The 23,623-nt window shown below is 47.1% G+C and overlaps 1 protein-coding gene across 1 annotated transcript in view; it reads right to left on the reverse strand.

The window, feature by feature from the left end:
- Window positions 1–23,623, reverse strand: part of LOC310800114 (CUB and sushi domain-containing protein 3-like) — a gene marked incomplete at both ends in the record, with an annotated part of 662,783 nt that overhangs the window by 334,490 nt on the left and 304,670 nt on the right. Inside the window, 2 exons of the mRNA XM_083662685.1 lie at window positions 7,634–7,750; window positions 21,526–21,714. Coding sequence (XP_083518811.1) covers window positions 7,634–7,750; window positions 21,526–21,714 — 306 coding nt within the window. The remainder of the gene's footprint in view (window positions 1–7,633; window positions 7,751–21,525; window positions 21,715–23,623) is intronic.

Genomic DNA, 23,623 nt, shown 5'->3' on the forward strand with positions numbered 1-23,623 from the left:
GCCTTCATGTGATCATTTTGACCACTCAGATCATGTAACTTCTGGACAACTGGAATCTACTGGTTATCTTTATTTTTTTATTTAACCTTTATTTATACAGGTGAATCACCTTGAGATCTGGATCTTATTTTCAAGTGTGACCTGTTCAAGCAGCATCCAGACAGAAAGTTACAGTAACAAAAGTTGACAGACAGTATGACAAAACAGTATACAGTACCAGTACAGACAATAAATAAAATAACCAAAAGGCTAACAGAGACACACTAGATAAAAAAAAGGGGATGTTAAAAAGGAGATGGTCAGTTGTTAAAACAGGATCACAGCGAGGCAGTGATTTCAAGGTTGCGCAGCAGTAACTTAAAGCTAGGCAGTGGGATGAGGCTGGACAGCTTCAGTGTCTGTTGAAGCGTGTTCCAGGTGAAAGGGGCAGAGTAAGAGAACGCTTTTTTCCCCCTCTCAGTACGGACAGGTGGGATGGTGAAGGTGATGTAGTCCTGGGTGTGTAAACTGTAACTTGAGTGCTTGTGATAGGAGGAAATGTAAGTGGGTAGCAGACCGGTGATGGATTTATAGATGAAAGTATACCAGTGCAGGGTTCGGCGCATAGTGAGAGATGACCAGTTGACTAGGGTGTATAGGTTTACAGGAGTACATTCAGTGAGAGACTGATTCCACCCAGATGCAACACGGAGAGGCACAGGAAATCATTCCTGCCTGTGGCCATTGGTCTATTTAATGCCTCTCTTAAAAGAGCACCTCGGAGACGCTCAGTCTCCCTGAGACTGAGCCAGCCGATAGGCTAACTGGAAAAGTGCCTGGCTGAGCAACACAGTCTCACAGAAAATTGTATAATACCAACGATATGGACCAACGTTGCTATTTTACAATTTCGGCTCGAAAATTGTAAAATAGTAACGTTCTGAGATTTTAGGGTTAGGATTAGAGTAGGGGGAGGGGTTAGAAACAGAAAATCTCCGTAAAACACGCCCAAACCACGCCCACCGCTGTAGACGCATACGTTCCCATTTTACAATTTCTTAGCCGACATTGTAAAATACCAACGTTTGTCCACAAACGTTGCTATTTTACAATTTTTTTGGAGATCGGGTTGGGCTGAGCCACGTTTAACGTATAGGGCAAGCCGAATAATATAACTTCAGTGTGCAATAAAAATAGGCTAACTGGAAAAGTGCATGGCTGAGCCACGTGTAACGTATGGGGCAGGCCGAATAATAATAATATAAGTTCAGTGTGCAATAATGACAATTGGCACGTAAGGTATACTTACTCTACGTATTGCTTACTTAGACGTACTCCACTTTTCTGCTCCTATTGCATTTAATACTGTTTACTGTTTATACTGTTATACTGTTTATTCCATGCTATGTTGTGTTCTTTCTTCTTCTTATTCTGCTTATTTTACTATCGTATTACTACTGTGTATTTTATTTTATTTTATTTTATGCTATCTGTGTTATGTGAACGAGCAACTGTAACTTGTCCCAATTTCCCCCCGGGGATCATTAAAGTCTTTCTGATTCTGATTCTGATTCTGATTATAACCCTAACCCAAATATTTGATGGCATAAAAAGTACTGCCCCCCATGCACTTTTAAATCTAGATTCACTCCTCTCAAAGGACTTGTGTGGTCCAGCTCCTCACTCCTCTCAAAGGACTTGTGTGGTCCAGCTCCTCACTCCTCTCAAAGGACTTGTGTGGTCCAGCTCCTCACTCCTCTCAAAGGACTTGTGTGGTCCTGCTCCTCACTCCTCTCAAAGGACTTGTGTGGTGCAGCTCCTCACTCTTCTCAAAGGACTTGTGTGGTCCAGCTCCTGACTCCTCTCAAAGGACTTGTGTGGTCCAGTTCCTCAGTCCTCTCAAATTACTTGTGTGGTCCAGCTCCTCACTCATCTCAAAAGACTTGTGTGGTCCAGCTCCTCACTCCTCTCAAAGGACTTGTGTGGTCCAGCTCCTCACTCTTCTCAAAGGACTTGTGTGGTCCAGCTCCTCACTCCTCTCAAAGGACTTGTGTGGTCCAGCTCCTCACTCCTCTCAAAGGACTTGTGTGGTCCAGCTCCTCACTCCTCTCAAAGGACTTGTGTGGTCCAGCTCCTCACTCCTCTCAAAGGACGTGTGTGGTCCAGCTCCTCACTCCTCTCAAAGGACTTGTGTGGTCCAGCTCCTCACTCCTCTCAAATGACTTGTGTGGTCCAGCTCCTCACTCCTCTCAAAGGACTTGTGTGGTCCAGCTCCTCACTCCTCTCAAAGGACTTGTGTGGTCCAGCTCCTCACTCCTCTCAAAGGACTTGTGTGGTCCAGCTCCTCACTCCTCTCAAAGGACTTGTGTGGTCCAGCTCCTCACTCTTCTCAAAGGACTTGTGTGGTCCAGCTCCTCACTCCTCTCAAAGGACTTGTGTGGTCCAGCTCCTCACTCCTCTCAAATGACTTGTGTGGTCCAGCTCCTCACTCCTCTCAAAGGACTTGTGTGGTCCAGCTCCTCACTCCTCTCAAAGGACTTGTGTGGTCCAGCTCCTCACTCCTCTCAAAGGACTTGTGTGGCCCAGCTCCTCACTCCTCTCAAAGGACTTGTGTGGTCCAGCTCCTCACTCTTCTCAAAGGACTTGTGTGGTCCAGCTCCTCACTCCTCTCAAAGGACTTGTGTGGTCCAGCTCCTCACTCCTCTCAAATGACTTGTGTGGTCCAGCTCCTCACTCCTCTCAAAGGACTTGTGTGGTCCAGCTCCTCACTCCTCTCAAAGGACTTGTGTGGTCCAGCTCCTCACTCCTCTCAAAGGACTTGTGTGGTCCAGCTCCTCACTCCTCTCAAATGACTTGTGTGGTCCAGCTCCTCACTCCTCTCAAAGGACTTGTGTGGTCCAGCTCCTCACTCCTCTCAAAGGACTTGTGTGGTCCAGCTCCTCACTCCTCTCAAAGGACTTGTGTGGTCCAGCTCCTCACTCCTCTCAAATGACTTGTGTGGTCCAGCTCCTCACTCCTCTCAAAGGACTTGTGTGGTCCAGCTCCTCACTCCTATCAAAAGACTTGTGTGGTCCAGCTCCTCGCTCCTCTCAAAGGACTTGTGTGGTCCAGCTCCTCACAATACTGATCCTCATTCACTTGAGGATCCATCTTCAAGTGAATGAGAAAAAAATAATTTTCAAGCCTGTTAATCGTGTTACTGCTTCTAGTTGTTGTTGTAACAGCAACCCAGGCCCAGAGTCTTTCTCAGAGAAACTGCATCAACTCTCAACTCCTCATTAATTTACTGTAGCAACAGGCATGGTCTGGGTTTTATTCATATTAATGCTAGAAGTCTTGTACCTAAATTGGATATCTTTAAGACTTGTTTTTTGATTGCAAAGCTTGATGTTGTCGTAGTTTCTGAAACCTGGTTAAAACCCACAACTGACAAAGTTATTCATATTGCTGGCTATAATCTTTTTAGAACTGACCGCAAGGGTAGGGCTGGAGGTGTTACAATATATATTTCTGAGAAAGTTCAGGGTTTTGTTCTTCATTCTATATCAATTCCAAAGATTACTGTTATCAGTTTAGGCCTCCATCAGCCAACAAATCCATTACGAGCTTGACTGAAGGACTGCCCAATTTACACCTGCATTGATTTTGATTGGTGATTTAAACTGGGATTGGTTGAGTGACAAATCTGACAATTTTAAGCAGGTTTGTGATTCCATGAACCTACAGTATCTCAGCTTATTGACAGCCCCCCTAGAATAAACACTGCTAAACCTGACAATGATACTCTAATTGACATCATTTTAACTACTGGTAATGCAGCCCACAAGTATGCAGTCTGGCTGCATGGAAACAGGCTGCTGGTATGAGCTCTGCCATTGGTGCCGTCCATTTCAGTCAGCAGCGGAAGTAAATCCCTTTCCGCTCCCTGCAAACTCTGCCATTGGCTCCCCGGCTGCGACCATATATGGATTTCCTTTCCACTCCCTCCGTGACAAATCTGTCTATCTCAAATGCCTCTGTGTGCGTGTCGAATCTGTCGATCTCAAACCCCTGCGCCGCTGTGAAACATCATCATCAACAATGCTAGCTTGTTGCTACACGCTGAAAACAATCAGATCTGGAATGTGCCTGCGTGGCATCATAATAGGCAATGGTCCTTAGCCATGCTGTCCTGTAGATGAGTGGCTGCTCTTTTGATCCCTCAGAAATGAATGCAAATCTCTTATCAAATCTCCAAAGCAGAAGAGTATCTGACATTAACACGTTCACTGCCAATGACGCATTAATCCGTCAAAAAAAATCCAACGGTTGACTGCCAATGACGTATTAATACGTCAAAAAAATGATTTATTTTTTTTTGACCGTGGGATATGCATCTAACCCTTTTACATCTCTTATATAAATATTGGAGCCACCGAACATGTACAACCCATTCCACCGACCCACTAAGTGGCGACAGTGCTCTCCTGACTAGAGGAAGGCAAGCAAAAAGCAGTGTGACGAAGCCATTATCATGAAAATGGATTGGCGAAAACGCTTTCGTTTTCGCGCTGATTGCTGGCGGTGCGGGATTGCAAATTTGCATAATAGATTACGGGTGGAACACACTTTGAAACACGCAGCATAAATAAGACCAGAATCGCAAAAGCTTCATCAAAGCTCTCAACACAAACCCCAAGAAACGAGCGAGCCCATATCCAGACTTGCACAGCGGCCGCCAGCAGACAGGCAGCAGCAGCAGAAGCAGTGAGCCTGGTGACGCGAGGTTACAGCAGCAACAGAAACAAGCTTGTGACACGCCCGCTGCAGCCAAGAAGAACGCACACGGAGGGAGGAGTTTGAAGGAGAGGGGTGTTTCCTGCTGTTATGGAGGAAATTACTGTTCAAAACTATTGTTTAGATGTCTGACGTCTTACTGATGCCAAAAATGAATGGTTAAAGTGACTGTTCTATCGAATTTCACAAAAAGCCGTTTATCTCTTGAAAAAAATATATTTTTTTTTTTGACCGTGGGATGTGCATCTAACCCTTTTACATCTCTTATATAGGTATTGGACGTGTACAACGTGTACAACCCATTCCACCGACCCACTAAGTGGCGACAGTGCTTTCCTGACTAGAGGAAGGCAAGCAAAAAGCAGTGTGACGAAGCCATTCTCATGAAAATGGATTGGCGAAAACGCTTTCGTTTTCGCGCTGATTGCTGGCGATGCGGGATTGCAAATTTGCATAATAGATTACGGGTGGAACACACTTTGAAACACGCAGCATAAATATGACCAGAATCGCAAAAGCTTCATCAAAGCTCTCAACCAAAACTCCAAGAAGCGAGCGAGTCCATCCAGACTTCCTCAAAGAGCGGCCGCGCAGACAGGCAGCAGCAGCAGCAAAGCAGTGAGACTGGTGACAAGCTTGTGACACGGCCGCTGCAGCCAAGAAGAACGCCCACGGAGGGAGGAGTTGGAAGCAGAGGGGGGTTTCCTGCTGTTTTGGAGGAAATTACTGTTCAAAACTATTGTTTAGATGTCTGACGTCTTACTGATGCCAAAAATGAATGGTTAAAGTGACTGTTCTATCGAATTTCACAAAAAGCCGTTTATCTCTGAATAATTTTTCTCACGCTGAAACCATGCTGTATTCAACTGCTAATGCTTACATAACTACTAACTCTACAAACTAACTCTTTTAGACAGAGAAAGCACACATTCTATTAGTTCTTTTGAGATATTGTGTGTTCACAAAATCTTAGCAGAAAAGAATCCTCGGGTCTTGAAAGATGAGCCAGAATCCTCAAAAAAACCCTCTGGCAGAACCTACCTACAGTAAAAAAAAAACCGTCTGGCAGTGAATGTGTTAAGATAGTCTTAATGACCACTTAAATTAAATGTAAGCCCTGCAAGTCCACAAGGGGGTGCCACAAGGTTTATTTTTGGGTCCATTATTTTTTTATTTTTTTTATTCCATATTTACTATGTATATAAATTGTATTGGACATAATATTCCAAATGCAGCCTTTCACTTTTATGCTGATGACACAGTCATCTACTGCTTTGCACCCACTCCTGCCAGGGCTTTTGCGCCCCTTCAGTTTGCTTTTGATAGAGTACAAGAACAGCTTTGTAAACTGCAGCTTGTCCTAAATGCAGACAAAACCAAACGTATGTTCTTCTTTACTACTTCTAAAATGGTAAGATCAGTATTGTCTGATAAAAGTGTTACCCGAAATGGTCAACAAATTGAGTTGGTATCTACTTTTAAGTACCTTGGGTTTTTAATTGATGACCACTTGTCTTTTAAGGCGCATATTCAGTATGTTTCCAAGAAGCTGAAACTTTTATTAGGATTTTACTTCAGAAACAAGTCTTGCTTTTATTTTTGTGTGAAGCGGAATCTGGTTGAGTCTACCTTTCTACCTGTTACTGACTATGGTGATGTGTTGTATATGAATGTCTCTGCTCAGTGTCTCCACATGCTGGACCTTTCTACCTGTTACTGACTATGGTGATGTGTTGTATATGAATGTCTCTGCTCAGTGTCTCCACATGCTGGATAGCATGCATCATGGGGCTCTGAGGTTCATTACAAACTGTGGATCTCTTACTCACCATTGTGTATTATACTCAAAAGTGAATTGGCCTGCTTTATGTAGACGCTGCCTTAGTCATTGGTATGTTTTAATTTACAAAGCCATTCTTGGCAATGTTCCTACCTACTTGTCATCTCTCTTAAGCATGAAATGTGGCAATTACAACCTCCGTTCTCAGGACACACTGCAATTTTCTGTTCTCAAAATCCAAACTGAACTAGGGAAGAAAGCCTTTAGGTTTTTGCACTCACTGCATGGAACAATCTACAGTCTGATCTTAAACTTCATAGCTTAGTAACCCTGAACGCTTTTAAAGCTATGGTGAAATCTATTGAAAACAGGCTGTCTGTGTGCAAATGTTTTATCTGATCATTTTAATGTTATTCAAATGTATGTGTTTATGTTGTGTTGCTGTTGTTCTTGGCCAGGTCTCCCTTGTAAAAGAGATCTTTGATCTCAATGGGACAAACCTGGTTAAATAAAGGCTAAATAAAAAATAAACAAAACGAGGAGGTTTCCAGTTTTCTGCTTAAATTGTATGTCAGTGATACTTTTATTTCTGACATCAAGGATATGTCAAATACTTCAATGCTCACTTGAAAAAGGCTGGTCATATATCTGATGAACAAAGTCATGAGTGACAAGGTGAAAAGTCTATGCTCAATTGACAGCTTTCTACCCAGCCTGTTTTTGATGTTACACCCTTTGTGTTTTCTGAACTCTTGTAAACAATTGATCCAAAGAAGGCTGTCAGGCCTGATTGCATTGATCCATTCTTTTTTTAAACTGCAGCATTGATTCCAGTCACTGACATTTTTCATCTTTCAACTTCCACTCACAAACTGCCAGTCTTATGGGGAGGCAGGGGGGGGGGGCACAAAACTAAACAAAGAAAAACACATTTCTTAATAAAGTGAATAATTTTAGGGGTTCTTAAAATTTACTCTATTACTTCTTTCCTCCTGACACATATTAGGCTACTTCTCTTGTTCTGCATGGACTTCTTGTTATGCAATAGGCCCCACAATCCATTTGGGCTCCCCAGCCCACAGTTTGAAAAAGACCTACCTTTTCCGTGGCTGACCTCCACGGTCCAGGTGCAGTTCAGGGAGCTGGGGTACAGCTCTGGGAAGCCGGGAGATAGGATGATCCCTCCAGGCCCTCTGATATCCCCACCGCACGACGCTGAGCAGCAGAGAGAGGGAAAGAATGAACGATAATTGCTACTGAAACAAGAAAAAAAAGAAAAGAAAATTGAAACTAGCCAATAAATCCTTCACCTGGAGACAGAGGAGTGATTTGAATGAATAATGTATCCGAGTCATATCACATCCTGTCTTGCTATTCATATGAAGTACCTGTAATTCTGCCAACGCCATGTCATCCACTTCCCCCCCCACCCCACCACCCCGCCTCCATCTCTTTTTGTTCTCTGCCCAACAGCCCGGGCTCCCTGCCTCCCTACAGGCCAATAAATTATTCATTCTTCCAGGCGTCCATTCCTGGCGCCTGTGCTATCTCAAACTAGAGAAGACAGCGTCCGTGTTTACAGAAAACATCATAAACCATTCAATTTACTTTTATTACAAAATACCTGAGCCAAGCGCGTTAAGCGGATTAGAACGTCTGGTTCCATTTCGACCCAGACTTCAAAGTGATTTGGAGTTTCTTGTCGCACGTGTAAAAGTGTGGCTCACGTCTCTTCAGTCAGGTTGTCTAAAGAATCCTGTTACAGCTTCACTATGTGAACAGAGGCACTGATTGGCTGACAAGGAATGGCGTCATGAGGGGATTAATGCAAAATCTTCACCTCATTGATATGCCTCTCCTGCATGTTGACTATAGACATAATTTACTGGCAGGAAGCTCCTTATCGCATCACAGGAAGTTAATGAGATCAAACTCTCCCCTCATTGGCTGCTGGGGCCCCGGGAGGTTAACGGTGGATCCGTCCTGAAAGCTAACTGGTCTAATTGGATATTGTTCAAAACCTGCTACCATTTTCTCATGCTGTCATTGTGCGCTTCGCCCTAAAAAGGTCATTTCACATAAAGGGCACCACTTTGTAAATATAGCATTCATAAAATTTGACACGCTTTGTGTGTGTGCGTGCGTGTGCGTGTGTGTGTGTGTGTGTGTGTGTGTGTGTGTGTGTGTGTGCGTGCGAGCGTGTGTGTGCGTGCGTGCGTGTGTGTGTGTGTGCGTGCGTGTTCTTGGCCCTGAAAGCGCAGAGGGTGGCATTACATCCAAACGTCTGCATGCCTTCATCAAAACAGCTGTCGTTGACAAATATTAGAAGTACAACTCTTGTACGTACATCTTTTCAAAGAAAGGAATGTCAGGCAATATTTTGGAGGATCACTGCAATGCCTGAGGCACCGCAGCTGTACACGCTCCACCCCCTTCCTCTCTCTCCTGCCACCCTTGGGGGCCTTCCAGCTAGCGCAACACATCAAGGCCTGAATCCACCAACAACAGAATTATTATATCTAATATTTTATTAATGAGCCCAAATTACATAAAGTCATTAAAAGTGGATGATTCCTTGGTGAAGGAGGCTGCGTGGGCAGAGGGCCAAGGTGTTTGGTGCCTGCCTGGCACGACACACCTAGGCAACAAAATGCGCCAAGATTTAAGATGAATTTTCAGAGAAACTGCTGGGATGATTAAAGATGCGTTGCATAACGTAAGGTTACATGATGTAACCATGGTTCTCTGAGTAGAGGGGTTTACCCTCCAATACAGAGATATGAATATATCTTGTATGGGAAGCTGATTACAAATGGAATCAGGTGACGTGAATAATTACTTTAAGACAATCCACCTGTGGACGTGGTTACACCCAAGCCTATAAAGCCCCTGTTAACCACGCCTACTTCGACTAAAGTTTCGATTGAACGAATCCCGAGCGGCCTCTGCTGGAGGGTAAACCCCTCTACTCAGAGAACCATGGTTACATCATGTAACCTTACGTTCTCTATCGTTATCGGGGTTTACCCTCCAATACAGAGATATGAATATATCTTGTATGGGAAGTGCTGTAAGACACACCGCGAGAGAATAGAGCAGCACCAGCTCCCCCAGGAGGCTGAATCGTGGGAGCTTCGAATGAGACGTCACCACCACCAAGAGTGCTCTACAAAATCAACAAGTGCATCAACAACTACAGTATATACAAATGTACACTATGTACAAACCCCCCCCAAAGTCGGTCAGCTCCGCCAGACGCAGGATGCTGCCGGTTCGAGCCCTGGCGCCAGACGCTACCGAGGGCGAGTTGGCCCCGCAAGTCGCGAAGGCTCAACCAGAAGGCTCAAGAGGCCACTCAAACCAGCCCACACTGGGCTGACTGACAGGGAAACAAAACCATAAGTCACTACCGCCGGGCTCCGCCAAGCACTCGTTCACTGAACGACGTGCCTGCAGCCACATTGAATTGGTAGAATCGAGCAAATGGAAGGGGCCGACCAGGTGGCCGCCTCGCAGATCTCACCGAGAGACGCACCGCGCCACGCCGCCCAGGACGTAGCCATGCCCCGGGTCGAGTGTGCCCGCACCCCCGAAGGGAAGGGCATCCCAGCCACCACATGTGCCTGCTGGATAGCTTCCACAATCCAGTGGGAAAGACGGGCCTTAGACAGCGGCTGCCCCAGGCGGTCTGGCCTGAAACAGACAAACAACTGGTCAGTCTGCCTATGGCCCTGTGTCCGGTCCAGATACACTCTCAGTGTCCTGACCGGGCAAACCAGCGAGTGCCTGCGCTCCCCTTCCTCTGTCGGAGCAGAGTAGAGGGACCGGAGTTCTATGGCCTGGCTCGGCTGAGGGATGGACAAGACCTTAGGAAGGAATGCAGGGTTTGGTCGCAAGACTACCCCTGCCTCTTCAGGCAAAAATCTGCACAGGCCTTCATGCCCTGAGAGAGCATGGAGCTCCCCCACCCTCTTGGCTGTGGCCAGCGCCAACAAAAGGGCAGATTTGAAGGACAACCACTTTAGGTCCACTGACTCCAGGGGCTCAAATGGAGGTGCCTCCAGAGCCCCTAGAACCAGCTGCAAATCCCATGGTGGGAGAGACGGCTTACTGCGTAGGCCGACGCGTCTCCTAGCGCCCTTGAGGAACTGGGACATCAGCTTGTCTACCTCCTCAGACAACCGATACTTCCCAACCCGAGCTGCCTTAATTGCCGCCACCATACCCCTGAGGGTAGACGTCCAAAAGCCCTTGTAGGAACTGCAGAACGGCTGGGGCAGAGGATGTAAGCGGGTCAATCTGGTGCACCCTGCACCAGGCCGCAAAGGCCCTCCATCTGAAAGCGTAGAGTGCTCTCGTCGATGGTGCCCGAGCCTCTTGCAGTGTCCCGACCACCGAAGGAGACAGCCCCATGGCTAATAGTTCGCTCCCCTCAGGGGCCACGCCCAGAGCTTGAGCCCCTGGGGAAAGGGATGAACCAGAGCACCTTGTGCCTGGGACAGCAAGTCCCGCCGCACTGGAAGCTCCCATGGGGTCCCGTCGAGCAGTGGCGGGATGTCCGAGAACCAGGTCATGTGTGGCCAACACGGGGCCACCATGACCAGCCTCATCACCTCCAACCGTACCCTCTGTAGGAGGGCCGGGAGGAGAACAAATGGGGGGAAAGCGTACAGCAGGACGCGTGGCCAAGGGTGAGCCAAGGCATCCACTCCGAGGGGAGGATTGTCCTTCCCTAGCGAGAAGAACAGGGGACAGTGGGTGGATTCCTGTGATGCAAACAGGTCGACCTCTGCCCGTCCATAGCGGAGAAAAATCTCTGCGACCACCTGGGGGTGCAGCCGCCACCCCCCTGGGTCCGGACCCCCCCTGGACAGCTGATCTGCCGCACAGTTGTCCAGCCCTGGCACATGGACTGCCCTCAGGGAGAGAACCCCGGGGTATGCCCAAAGCCAAAGCCGACATGCCAGCTCGCAAAGGCGAGGGGAAACCAACCCCCCTTGCCTGTTGATGTAAGCAGCCGCTGTCACACTGTCTGTCTTCACCAACATGTGTTGGCCTTGCAGGAATGGCAAAAAATGGCGAAGGGCCAGATGGACCGCTGTCAGCTCTAGCATGTTGATGTGCTGGGTGGTGTGAGGCTTGCTCCAGCGACCGCTGGCACCGTTTCCTCTGAACACCGCACCCCAGCCCGTCAGTGAAGCATCTGTCAACACCAGTTGACGATGTGTCACTGGGCCGAGCACACTCCCCCTGCTGAGATTCCCGTCGTCCTCCCACCAATGGAGGGCCGCCCGCAACCGCCTGGTGACGAGCACCGTGGAACTTAGGTGACTCCTGGGGCTCAAGCCCAGACCCAGGAGGCACCTTTGTACCGGCCGCATGTGTAGGAGGGCCAACGGGACGGCTTGGACCGAAGACGCCATCAGGCCCAAGAGGCGGAGACACAGCCTCCATGTGACTCCGGCCCCCAGCCTGAATTGGGAGAGGCAAGCCCTGAGGGATAGCTGCCTCTCCTGCGTCAGTGACAACAGCGCAGCCTGGGAATCCACCACTAGGCCCAGGAACTGCATCTTCTGTGAAGGCTCCAGCCTGCACTTCCCCGGATTGAGCTGCAGGCCAAGCTGCTGCACGTGCTCCAATAGGATGGACAGATGAGCCCGACACTGAACTTCTGAGCGTGCGCACAGGAGCCAGTCGTCTAGATAGTTCAGGATTCGTATCCCCTTCCGTCGCAGAGGCGACAGAACTGCGTCCATGCACCTGGTAAAGGTGCGGGGAGCTAGGGAGATCCCAAACGGCAGGACCCGGAACTCGTACTCCTTGCCGTCGAAAACGAACCTGAGGAACCGCTAATGCCCTTCCCAGATCGGAACTTGGAAGTAGGCATCCTTCAAATCTATGGTGACAAACCAGTCCCCTCTGTCGATGGACTGCCGCACCCTTGGGATTGTCAGCATCTTGCAAGGCAGACGCCTGAGATGTCTGTTGAGACCCCTTAGATCTAAAATGGGGCGTAGTCTCCCATCCTTCTTGGGGATGAGGAAATACCGGGAGTAAAATCCACCCTGTTTGTTGCCCTGAGGCACCTCCCTGATGGCTCCCTTCTCCAACAGGGTAGAAACCTCGGCCTGGAGCACTGCCTTGTGCTCCGCGCCCACCACCGTGACGACCGTTGGGGTCCTCGAGGTCGGAGGACGACGAGCAAACTGAATACGATACCCCTGGGTCATGGTCGAAACCACCCAGGGGCTCGCCTGCAGTGACCTCCAAGCCACAAGACCCACCCGGGCTTGCTGGAGGCAGGCTGGACGTAAACTGGCGTCAGGAAGAAGGCGGAGGCCTAGGCTTGCTGCCGCCTCTGCCTTGCTTGCCCCTGACCGGCCTCCTGACTGCGTTGCCGTGCCCACGGCGCGCATCCAGAGTGGCCCTCAGATCATTTGGGCCCCAGCCCGACCTCTGTGTCTGTGCGGGGGCTTCCTTCCTCCTGCCCCCCGACTGTCTGGACCACCTGGGGGTCAGTGCATCGGAAACCTCCTTAGCACACCGACGGGCCTCCTGGGCCTGCTGCAACAAAGCAGTGGCACCAGGACCAAACATGGCTGATGGCGCAACCGGAAGCCGCAAGAGGGCTCTCTGGTCCTCTGATCGCAACTTGGACCGGGACAGCCACAGTTGGCGCCTAGCAACCCAGAGTGCCGACACACCCTTACCGGCAGTCGACACCTGCTCTTTCATCAGCTGTGATAAGACTGATGAAACCAGTTGTATCTCAGCAATGAGATGAGCATCAAACCCGGTGCTCAGCTCGCGGACCAGCTTCCTCTGGTACAATGCTAGTATGGACCCAGTATTTGCCAACCGTGCCTGAACTGATACCGGCCTATGCACCTTAGCCAGTGCGGCATCGAGCATCTTACAGTCCCCTGTTGGAGTAGCCGGCCCCAGCACTGGGCTGGCCGGGAACAAAAGAGCTGATATGGCTTGGTCCAGCTGAGGCAATGGGCCACAGCCCACCTTACCCCTATCCTGCATGGCAGACCGCCGTCTGTTGGTAGAGGTAAAGGAGAGTGCAGCCATGGGTGTTGCAAACCCAGCCTGCATTAGGTTCTCCACTTCCGGGAGGAGAGGCACCTCAAATGGCACCTCCGGACCTGGCGCGTCCTCATCATCGAAGCGCGAGGGAGGAGGGGCTTGGCCCGCGGCGGGCTCAAGTCCCAAAGCTTGGGAAGCCCTGACCATCAGACCCTGGAATCGCTTGCGTTCACTGGTCTGTTCGCCCTCTGCGACGGACCACTCAGTGAGGCCCCCCTCATCTGATAACCCCTCTATGTCGACATCCTCCTCGACATCCTCCTGATCACCAGCCTCAATCCTGATGCTGTCATCCGGTAAAAATGTCCGAAGTAAGGGAAAGGGGCGGGGATCCCCTGAGGAACCACCCCCACTTCCCACCGCTTTAAGGCGCTTCACCTGCTGGGGCGGAGCAGACTGTGCTACAGCAACCCGCCTGCGCTTACCCCCAAACACACAAAGCCGAGCCTCCAGGGATCGTGCTGGCAAAATGAAGCAATCCATACAGGAGGAGGGATTAACCACCACTTCAGAGGCATGTTCCTCTCCCAGACAATGCACACACACATCATGCCCATCTTCAGTGGGCAGCTGCACTCCACACACCACACAGACATGGCTCATAGATGCCATAGCTTCCTTTCCTTTTAATGATTTTATTTTGAAGGAAGAGAGGAAGTGCTAAGCCAGTGTACTGTAACTGCGCTTGCTGCCAACTTGACACACATGCACAGTCCACCAAACCTCGCGATAGGCCCCGCCCTCGCGAGACTAACAACACGGAAGAGCTCTAAAAGTTTTAGCTCCAGTCTGTGTGTTTTGGTGTGTTTTTTTTTTTTTTTTTTTTGTACCGTTGTTAATGCCCGGGCTAATTGTTCGCCAGACAGAAGTCGCGGCCAGAGAGAGAGATAGAGAGAAAGCTGACAACGAACCCGCTGACCTGCTCTCGTTGTCCTGATTAGGGAGCCGAGAGAGGACCAAGCGCCGCAGGACACGCAAGCCTCCAGAAACCTGGAGACAATATGTCAGCGCCGAGGAAGTTGTGTTTAGCGTTATATAGGAGACGGACAACACACTCGCGGACCTGCTCTCACTGTCCAGTTACGGAGCCGAGAAACAAGACCTAGCTCCCCAAGACATGGAAGCCTCCAGAGACCTGGAGACAATATGTCAGCGCTGAGAAGTTTGTGCTCACCCCGACAACAGCCGCCACGAGAGGCAATCGTCCTCTCTCCCACCACCGAAGGTAAGAGGCAAGGCTGTTTACGAGAGAGTCAGTAATAGAAGTTAGTTTATAAGATTTTTGATTGTCTCAGACAGAGCGACCACACGTCACACTGCTCCAGTGAAATCGAAAAAGTCGAAGTAGGCATGGTTAACAGGGGCTTTATAGGCTTGGGTGTAACCACGTCCACAGGTGGATTGTCTTAAAGTAATTATTCACGTCACCTGATATCATTTGTAATCAGCTTCCCATACAAGATATATTCATATCTCTGTATTGGAGGGTAAACCCCGATAACGATAGAGAACACTACATCATGGGGTGGGTGTGTGAGTGTGTGTGCGTGTGTGTGTCTTGTTTAGATGTGTGTGTGTGTGTGTGTGTGTGTGTGTGCCGTGTGTGTGTGCCGTGTGTGTATGTAGGATAGATGGATGTTGCCAGTGTAATTGACTAAGTGTGAGAGTGGATGGGTGCGAGTGTGGATAAAACTCCCCATTTTAAGTTGCTAATCTTATGTTGCTTTCCTTGATGTTATTAATGTATTACATTAACACACTAATGTATATTTACTACATATCTTGTATACTGTACATAACAGATGTATATTTGTTTTATGTTTTATATTTTGTGTAACCTAACAGCTGTATTCTATAGTCTGCATTCTGTACCCTGTTTTTATATTTGCCTTATAACATCTAGGGACAAACATTGCAAACTAGCTTAGGCTATAAATGTCAAGATATATAACAAAGACTGTTTCCTGTGAATGCTCTATGTTTATGTATCTGTCCCTATAGAAATAAACTTTTCAATCAATACAGACAGTCACTTGTGGTGCTTTCCACCAGCCCTTGCACGCCTTTTCTTAGTTATAATCCTGCAACTGTGGAGAAGATCGTTTACCCTTTGGTTTGTTTGTTTGTTTGTTTTCCACACCGCTGGAGTAATCACCACAATTGTCCTCGCTGTATTCCTGAACACCGTAAAAAAAAGCAACACTAGAGGGAGATTATGGGGGATACCGCTCACATCGGGGACATGCACCAAACTGCTTTGAAGTTCAGCATCATCTCTCCTCTAACTCAAATTAATAACTCATTAACTCAAATCAACTCTCAAACTGTAAACGGTTTTGAAGTCATTCATCTAGTTTGACAGTTATTGAGAGTTGATTTGAGTTAAATCAACTGTGCATTACAACTTCACCCAAAGCCTGAGAAGGGTTGCCACTGCATGCTGTAATCTTCCAATCTTATATTCTATTGTATTCTAAACTATTTTATTCTATATTCTATTCTCCATTCACTAGCCTGTCCCCGGCGCACTGAATAACGGCTGGTTTTGAAAAGCACTTAAGAGCAACGTCCTTGGGGTTCTCCTGTATGGTGCAGAATCATGGAAAGTGACAAAGACCATCTGTCACAAGCTAGATGTATTCCAGACAAGAAGCCTTAGGAGGATACTGAGGATATTTTGGCCTAGGACAATCTTAAATGCAGACCTTTACAGGAGAACGGGCACGACCCCACTGTCAAATGTGATCAAAAACAGAAGGTGGATATGGATCGGACATGTTTGCAGAATGGACCCAAGTGCTATCCCAGGGGTGGCCATGAGATGGACACCACCTGGAAAAAGAAAACGAGGCCGACCCAAAGAGACATGGAGAAGATCTGTGGAGGAGGAAATGAAACGACTGGGATGGACCTGGGGCCAAGTGCAGCATTGGGCAGCAGACAGGCAGCATTGGCGTTCGTTGGTAAAGACCTTATGTGCTATCGAGCACGAAGAGGATTAATGTAATAAAAATAATTTGAAAAGTGCTAACCGCAAAATTAACGCCAGTTGGGAAGATAGCTTTAGGCTGGTATTTAAGGCCGAAACGCCCATTCTGTCCTATTCTGGCACTGCGCCACGCCTCTTCAGCGTAAAGCGCATTTTGAGGCGTAAAAACATGATGCTATCTTCCCGAGTCATGGATAGGCAGGCGCAAAGTGTGTTTTTTTGCGTTTAACGCCAGTTTAGCACCTAAGGCCAGGGGGAAGATAGAGCCCTAAAGGTTCAAAAGCTCTTGTTTTTCGTATTTCTTTTAAGTAAAACAAGCAAAAATACGGCGCTGTGCAGTATAAAATTTAATCAGCACATCCATCCAATCAACCTGAGTTGATTGCCTGAGGTCGATTCTCGCCTGGGACACTGTGGGCGCTGGAGTTGTGACCTCCCCATATCTTCAGTGCCTACTGCCCAGGTGGGCTATCTCCTTGAAAGGGCCTTTCTGTGTGGAGTTTGCATGTTCTCCCCGCAGGGCCGTAGCCAGGGGGGGAAAAGTGTGGACGATTCCAAGGGCCCTTGACTGACAGGGGCCCCAAATGGCCAAAATTTTCCGCCGCAGCCCTTCGGACGGCGGCATCCGTGGGCCCGATGTGATATCCTTTCATGGGGCCCGAAATCCCTGGCTACGGCCCTGTCTCCCCGTACCCCCCAGGGGGTTCCTCCGTACATAACGCCCCACTAAAAACATGCAGAAGATCGTCATCCGACGAGTGACGACAACATCTGAAGTTGGTCCAATGATGGTCCAATGATGGTCCCTGGGCGCTGGAAAGAAAAAGCGACCACTGCTCCTGGCCTGCCCCCCGGAGGAAAGGACAAGCCTGGATGGGTCAAATGCAGAGGACATATTTCACCGGGCACCGTCAGCATGAGTGTGTGTTGTGGCCGCATGCATGTGTTGTAGTGTGTTCGTGTGACAATAAAGACGGGCTTCCGTCTGAAACCGTGTTTCAACCAATCAATTATGACATTTATATAATTGCAATACTTTGAATATTCATATTAGAATGCCCCAAGTACAAAGGTGGATTTACACTTCACATTTGCGCTGGGGTCAATTCAATTGATTTTAGTTTTCTGGAATAGATCAAACAATTAGGGAGATTTCTGACCAAATAAATTGATTATTATAGTGCCGTCAATCACAATAATAGGAAGATAATAAATAGATCAAACACATACATGTTAGGTGTTGGAATCAAGAAAAGCATGACAAACTGGTGAGAGGAATTAGTGTTTGTCTTTCACTTTCTTATGCTAAATGGAAAATGGACTGTATTTATAGAGTGCATTCTAACAGCTCAGCTTAGTTTTGATGCTTTCTGAATTAGAATTAGATTCTCTGAATTAGAATGAGGTTCTCTTAATTTGCAGAGTGAAACAGTGTCAGGGAGTGCTGCTTGGCATTGCCCACGACATCCATAATGAATAGCAGACATAATTGGCAGACAACCATATAAAGAAGTGAACAGTTACAAAGTAACGTCTGCCACAAAGTCATTGCAAACAGCTTGCCTGTAAATTGCATGAAAATCAGACTTCAGACTTGTTGTGCTTTGGTGGAAAGACGCATCACTGCAATTAGTGTGCAACACAACTTTGTTTTGATCTCAACCTCCATCTGGAAGCTTTATAAAGGAAATGTGCCGTTTAGCCGGGGATGTCTCTTCAGTCATCATGTTATCTGCGTTTGCCACGGCTTTCAGTGAATCAGCAGTGTTGGGGGTTCTAAAGCCACCTATTTCTGAAGAAAATGGTGAAAACGACATACCCAAACTAAAATGCTTACTGTGGCTGAACCGCTAGGGTTACAGACAACTGCCTGACCTTTTCTGAAAGGTAAGACTTTGACGTTTCTGTTCCACGTGTCAGAATGACTCTATGTATTACTGACCCTGAGTAACACCAGCTCAAACACAGTGGTTGATTCTCGCCTAGAATAAAAAACACTTTTAGAGTGTAAACAGTTACCTGTGGTTGTTGTATTTATGGCTAGAAACCCAATGGAGACATAGCCACAGGCCTTACCACATCCCAACTCAAAGAAGATGAAAAAATACCAAAACATGAGTATTTGGCAGTGGTTTTTGTAGGGAGATACCTAGGCGGATTTCCAAAAAGCCATTATAAAAAGCCAAATAATCTGAAATGTTGTCTTTGTCTTTGTACAAAGACGGCTATAACTTCCGCTGTGTTGATCTGATCCGAAAAAGGAAGACATAGTTCGATGCGCAAGATTCAGCCGATTAAGTTGGTATGTAGCATGAACAGCATTGTTCAGAATTAACCACCTAATTCATCACGTTAATGACAGATGAACAGCAAAAAATCTGAAACGTTACGCCCGTGTTACGGTGCAATGCAAGAGGTTAATTAATCACATTACATTTGTCTGTAACGAGTAGTGCAAGGCATTACTGTTCCTAAATCCAGTATTCGCATTACAGTTACTAATCAAAGACGTTCTTCGTTACACAAGTTCTTCAATTATCTGCAGGATCTGGATTGAATCTGCAGGATTATCCAGAAAACATCCAACGTGCGGTGCTTTCCTGCGTAACACAACAGCTGACTGTAAAATAAGTTAACTGATCAAATGGATGGGCTGGAGGGACGGGGAGGAGGGGCAATTGGTTAGGTTTTAGGCATGAGGAGTGATGATTCGTTGGTTCAGGCCAATCAGAGGCAGAGTTGTCCCTCTGGCCGAACCATTGTAGCACCAACTTTCATAGGAGATTGAGCCGGGAGATGGAGAGGAATTGGCAGCGGGTGGATATATACACATACTTCTGCCAGAAGCGCTGTGAACACAACATCAAATCTCTCTATGAAGCACCTGAACACAACATCAAATCTCTCTATGAAGCACCTGAACACAACATCAAATATCTCTATTAAGCACATGAACACAACATCAAATCTCTCTATGAAGCACCTGAACACAACATCAAATATCTCTATTAAGCACATGAACACAACATCAAATATCTCTATTAAGCACATGAACACAACATCAAATCTCTCTATTAACACGTTCACTGCCATTGGCGAGTCAACTCGTCAAGCAGAAACCAACGGTTGACTGCCAATGGCGAGTCAACTCGCCATTGGCAGTCCCACGCAGTCCCACCGTCAAAATTTGACGGTGGGACCCTTTTACATCTCCTATATAAATATGGGAGCCACCGAACGTGTACAACCCATTCCACCGACCCACTAAGTGGCGACAGTGCTCTCCAAACTAGAAAAAGCCGAGCCAAAACTGCAGGGGAACGCGCGAGGAAACCATTCTCATACTGTAAAATGGATTGGCGAAAACGCTTTCGCTTTCGCGCATTATCGCGCTGGGAGCTGGCGGTGGGGGATTGCAAATTTGCATAATAGATTATGGGTGCAACACACTTTGAAACACCGGCAGAAAGCCCACAATCGCACGCAGCTTCATTCCAGCTGAGCTCACAACCGAAACGAACGAGCCCCATACAGACTCGCCCAAAGAGCAGCCGCCAGCAGCCAGGCAGCACAGACAGGCAGAGCCTCGCTTGTACCGCTGCAGCCACGGAGGGAGGAGAACACACACGGAGGGAGGAGTTTGAAGGAGAGGGGGGTTTCCTGCTGCTATGGAGGAAATTACTGTTCAAAACTATTGTTTAGATGTCTGACGTCTTACGCCAAAAATAAATGGTTAAAGTGACTGTTCTATCAAATTTCACAAAAAGCCATTTATCTCAGCTTAAATTTTCAGACGCTGAAACCATGCTGTATTCTAATGCCTACATAACTACTAACTCTACAAACTAACTATTTTAGACAGAGAAAGCACACATTCTATTAGTTCTTTTGAGATAATTTGTGTTCACAAAATCTTAGCAGAAAAGAATCCTCGGCTCTTGAAAGATGAGCCAGAATCCTTAAAAAAAAAACCTTGGCAGAACCTACCTACAGTATTGAAAAAACGGCTGGCAGTGAATGTGTTAAGCACCTGAACACAACATCAAATCTCTCTATTAAGCAACATGTTACAGTGTTTACTTAATTAGTTTGACCACTTTGCTGTAGTACTACAGTACTGCCACATTTTGTTCTTTACAAAAGCACCATCCCCCCCCCACCCTCACTGCTGCCATGGAAGCTCAGCAGCGCCCCCTCACTGCTGCCACAGCAGCGCCTTGGGAATGTGGCAGTAGACGGCCAAGTTAAGCTGCGTTCACACCGACCTATTAAAGTTTTTCGCTGGCATCGAGTTTTCATACAAAGTCAACGCAAACGAGCGATTGAGCGTATATTCGCCCGGGAGAAAAATCGCTGGCCGTCCGAGCGACAGAGACAGAGCGATAGGGAGAAAATACGCTCGTCGCCCAAGATGAAATATCCCAACTCGAGCGAAATTACGCTGGCATCAGTCGCTCGCTGTTCAACGCTGATTGGCTGCCGTGTGAGAGTGAGTCAAGGATCACACTGGCTTGGAACAAACCGCTGGTTTATTGTGTGGCAACAAACCGCATTGACAGCTGATTGACAGCCTGACAGCTGACATGAAGTGAAGTCTGTACTACCGGTATAGAACTCACGTTAGGAGCACGCTGATAGGCTTAGCTTCTAAACAACTACGGTGGCTCGTAGTGGACAAACATCATGACATTGCGTAACGTTATAGCCCCCACATGTCCGTCAATTCCTGTGCCTGTTGACGAGCGATTTAGAGAGGGTTGAATTAAGCGACAGAGAGAAAAATAAATATCTTGGTGTGAACACAGCTTTAGTTGAGTAACATCCAGATGTTACTCAGCTACTATTGCCGTCTTCAATCAATGTAGGATCAAACATACAGAGGATGTGCAGATGGTTGATAGACACGTACCATCACAGGTGGGCAGCGGGTGGCTCCAGAAGTGGTTCTTCTCACACAGCAGTGGCTCTTCGTGGCTCAGCCGGTACCCTGGGTCACACTGGAAGGACACGGTGGAGCCGATGGACAGGTCATGTCCCAACCGAACCCCGTTCACTGGGATGCCAGGGTCCATACAGGAGTATGTGTCCAACGTGACAACTACAGAGAGGACAAGCAAATGAGATAATGAGATATGTAGAATAATGTATTTATTTGGGGATGGAATGGGTTCAGGTTGATTTTTCAGGAGTCTAGTCCTAGTGGTTTAAAGGAATTTTGAAATAGTTGACATACTTCCCCCCCCCCCCAAACTGGGCCATACTTTCATAATGTTTGCCATTGCGACAAAAAATTGTCATTTCATCTGTCCAATAACATACACAACCAAAAGGCCAAAGCAAGACTGCAGTTTGAAAGTTTATTTATTTAAAAAAGGGACAATGGACATTAATTGCAGGTGGGTGCTACACATCGGTGGTGGATGAGTTGAGTTCCCTCCCCCTCCTGATATGTGAAACGCTTTGAGTATCTAGAAAGGCGTTACATAAATCTAATCAATTATTATTATTATTATTATTGTTATTATTATTATTACCTTTAATAATAATAATAATAATAATTAATGTGAGCACCTAAATCCATCATGTACTGGTGCCAGATTAGCCATAGAGGCTAATTTTCAATCGTCATGATAGCAAAAACTAGGAAAATAATCAGATAGAAAAATAAGGCGCAGGTTCAAAATAAACAGAATTATCCTTTATATGCTCAATTGTTTATATAGTGCGGCCATACAGAAAGTCTTCTACAGTATTCATGAAATGTGAAATGTGAAATGGCAATTCTATTTTTCAATTACATTTCTATCTAGGCCACATTCATACAAACAAGAAATGCTGACAGAGCCTTTGATGTCATTATGATCACCATAACAAAGGTAGGTTACTGGTTGCACACATAATCGAGAAAGATGGCGTTTTCCAAAGTGACTTGACTTTGACTTCAACTTTAATAAAGCACACTCACCGCTCAGCTTAATAAGTCACTCACTGCTCAGCTTAATAAGTCACACTCACCACTCAGCTTAATAAATCACACTCACCACTCAGCTTAATAACTCACACTCACCGCTCAGCTTAATAAGTCACACTCACTGCTCAGCTTAATAACTCACACTCACCGCTCAGCTTAATAAGTCACACTCACCACTCAGCTTAATAAATCACACTCACCGCTCAGCTTAATAACTCACACTCACCGCTCAGCTTAATAAATCACACTCACCTTTTTACGCAGTAAAAAATAAAATAAAATAAATTACATTTTAAAACGGACAAAACATACAGCACAGAGAGAAGGAGGCATTTCACACAAGTAGGCATATATACCTAGGCTGGCCTAGGTATATATGCAGCCTGCAGCTTGCCCGCTGCGCGGGCTCGCGTACACACCTCGGCCACTGCGCGGCCTCGCCCGCAGCTCAGCTGCTGCATGGCCTCGCCTGCCCTATTATGATGATAGCACAGCTGACATTTGAGACGTTCAAGGAAAGTTCACTGTCTGTTTATAGAAGTAAACAGAGTGGAACTCTGTACAAGCCCTTTGGGCTTCGTTCCCTCCTTGCACTGTTTTTTAAATTGTGCTAAATAAAATCAAATAAAATCAAATTTATGATTCAGAGTCTGGCTGCTGTGATGTTTGACAGTTTCTGTCTCACCAACCTTGTTAGAACCACCGGTTCTTCTGAGAATGGTATTACAGAAAACATGGTTTCATTTCCCCGCTATTCCCCTGGGTTAATGTACCCAAATGGGCCACTGGCAGAAGGTCAAACAGTCGATGCAGTAGGTGGTGAGAGGAGGTACTGCCTCTCTCTCCATCTGGCAGAAGGTCAAACAGTAGATGCAGGAGGTGGTGAGAGGAGGTACTGCCTCTCTCTCTCCATCACTGCAGACAGATGGCCTCGTTTTTCCTTCTGATTTACACGACTGCTTTTTGGACATCTTCCAAGTAGGGTTGCTTGTTCTTGAACAAGCCTCCCTCCTACCCGGGGAATCGCTCCAGCTCT

Source organism: Poromitra crassiceps, assembly GCF_964638095.1.
Source record: "Poromitra crassiceps genome assembly, chromosome: 29".
Taxonomy (NCBI): Eukaryota; Metazoa; Chordata; class Actinopteri; order Beryciformes; family Melamphaidae; genus Poromitra; species Poromitra crassiceps.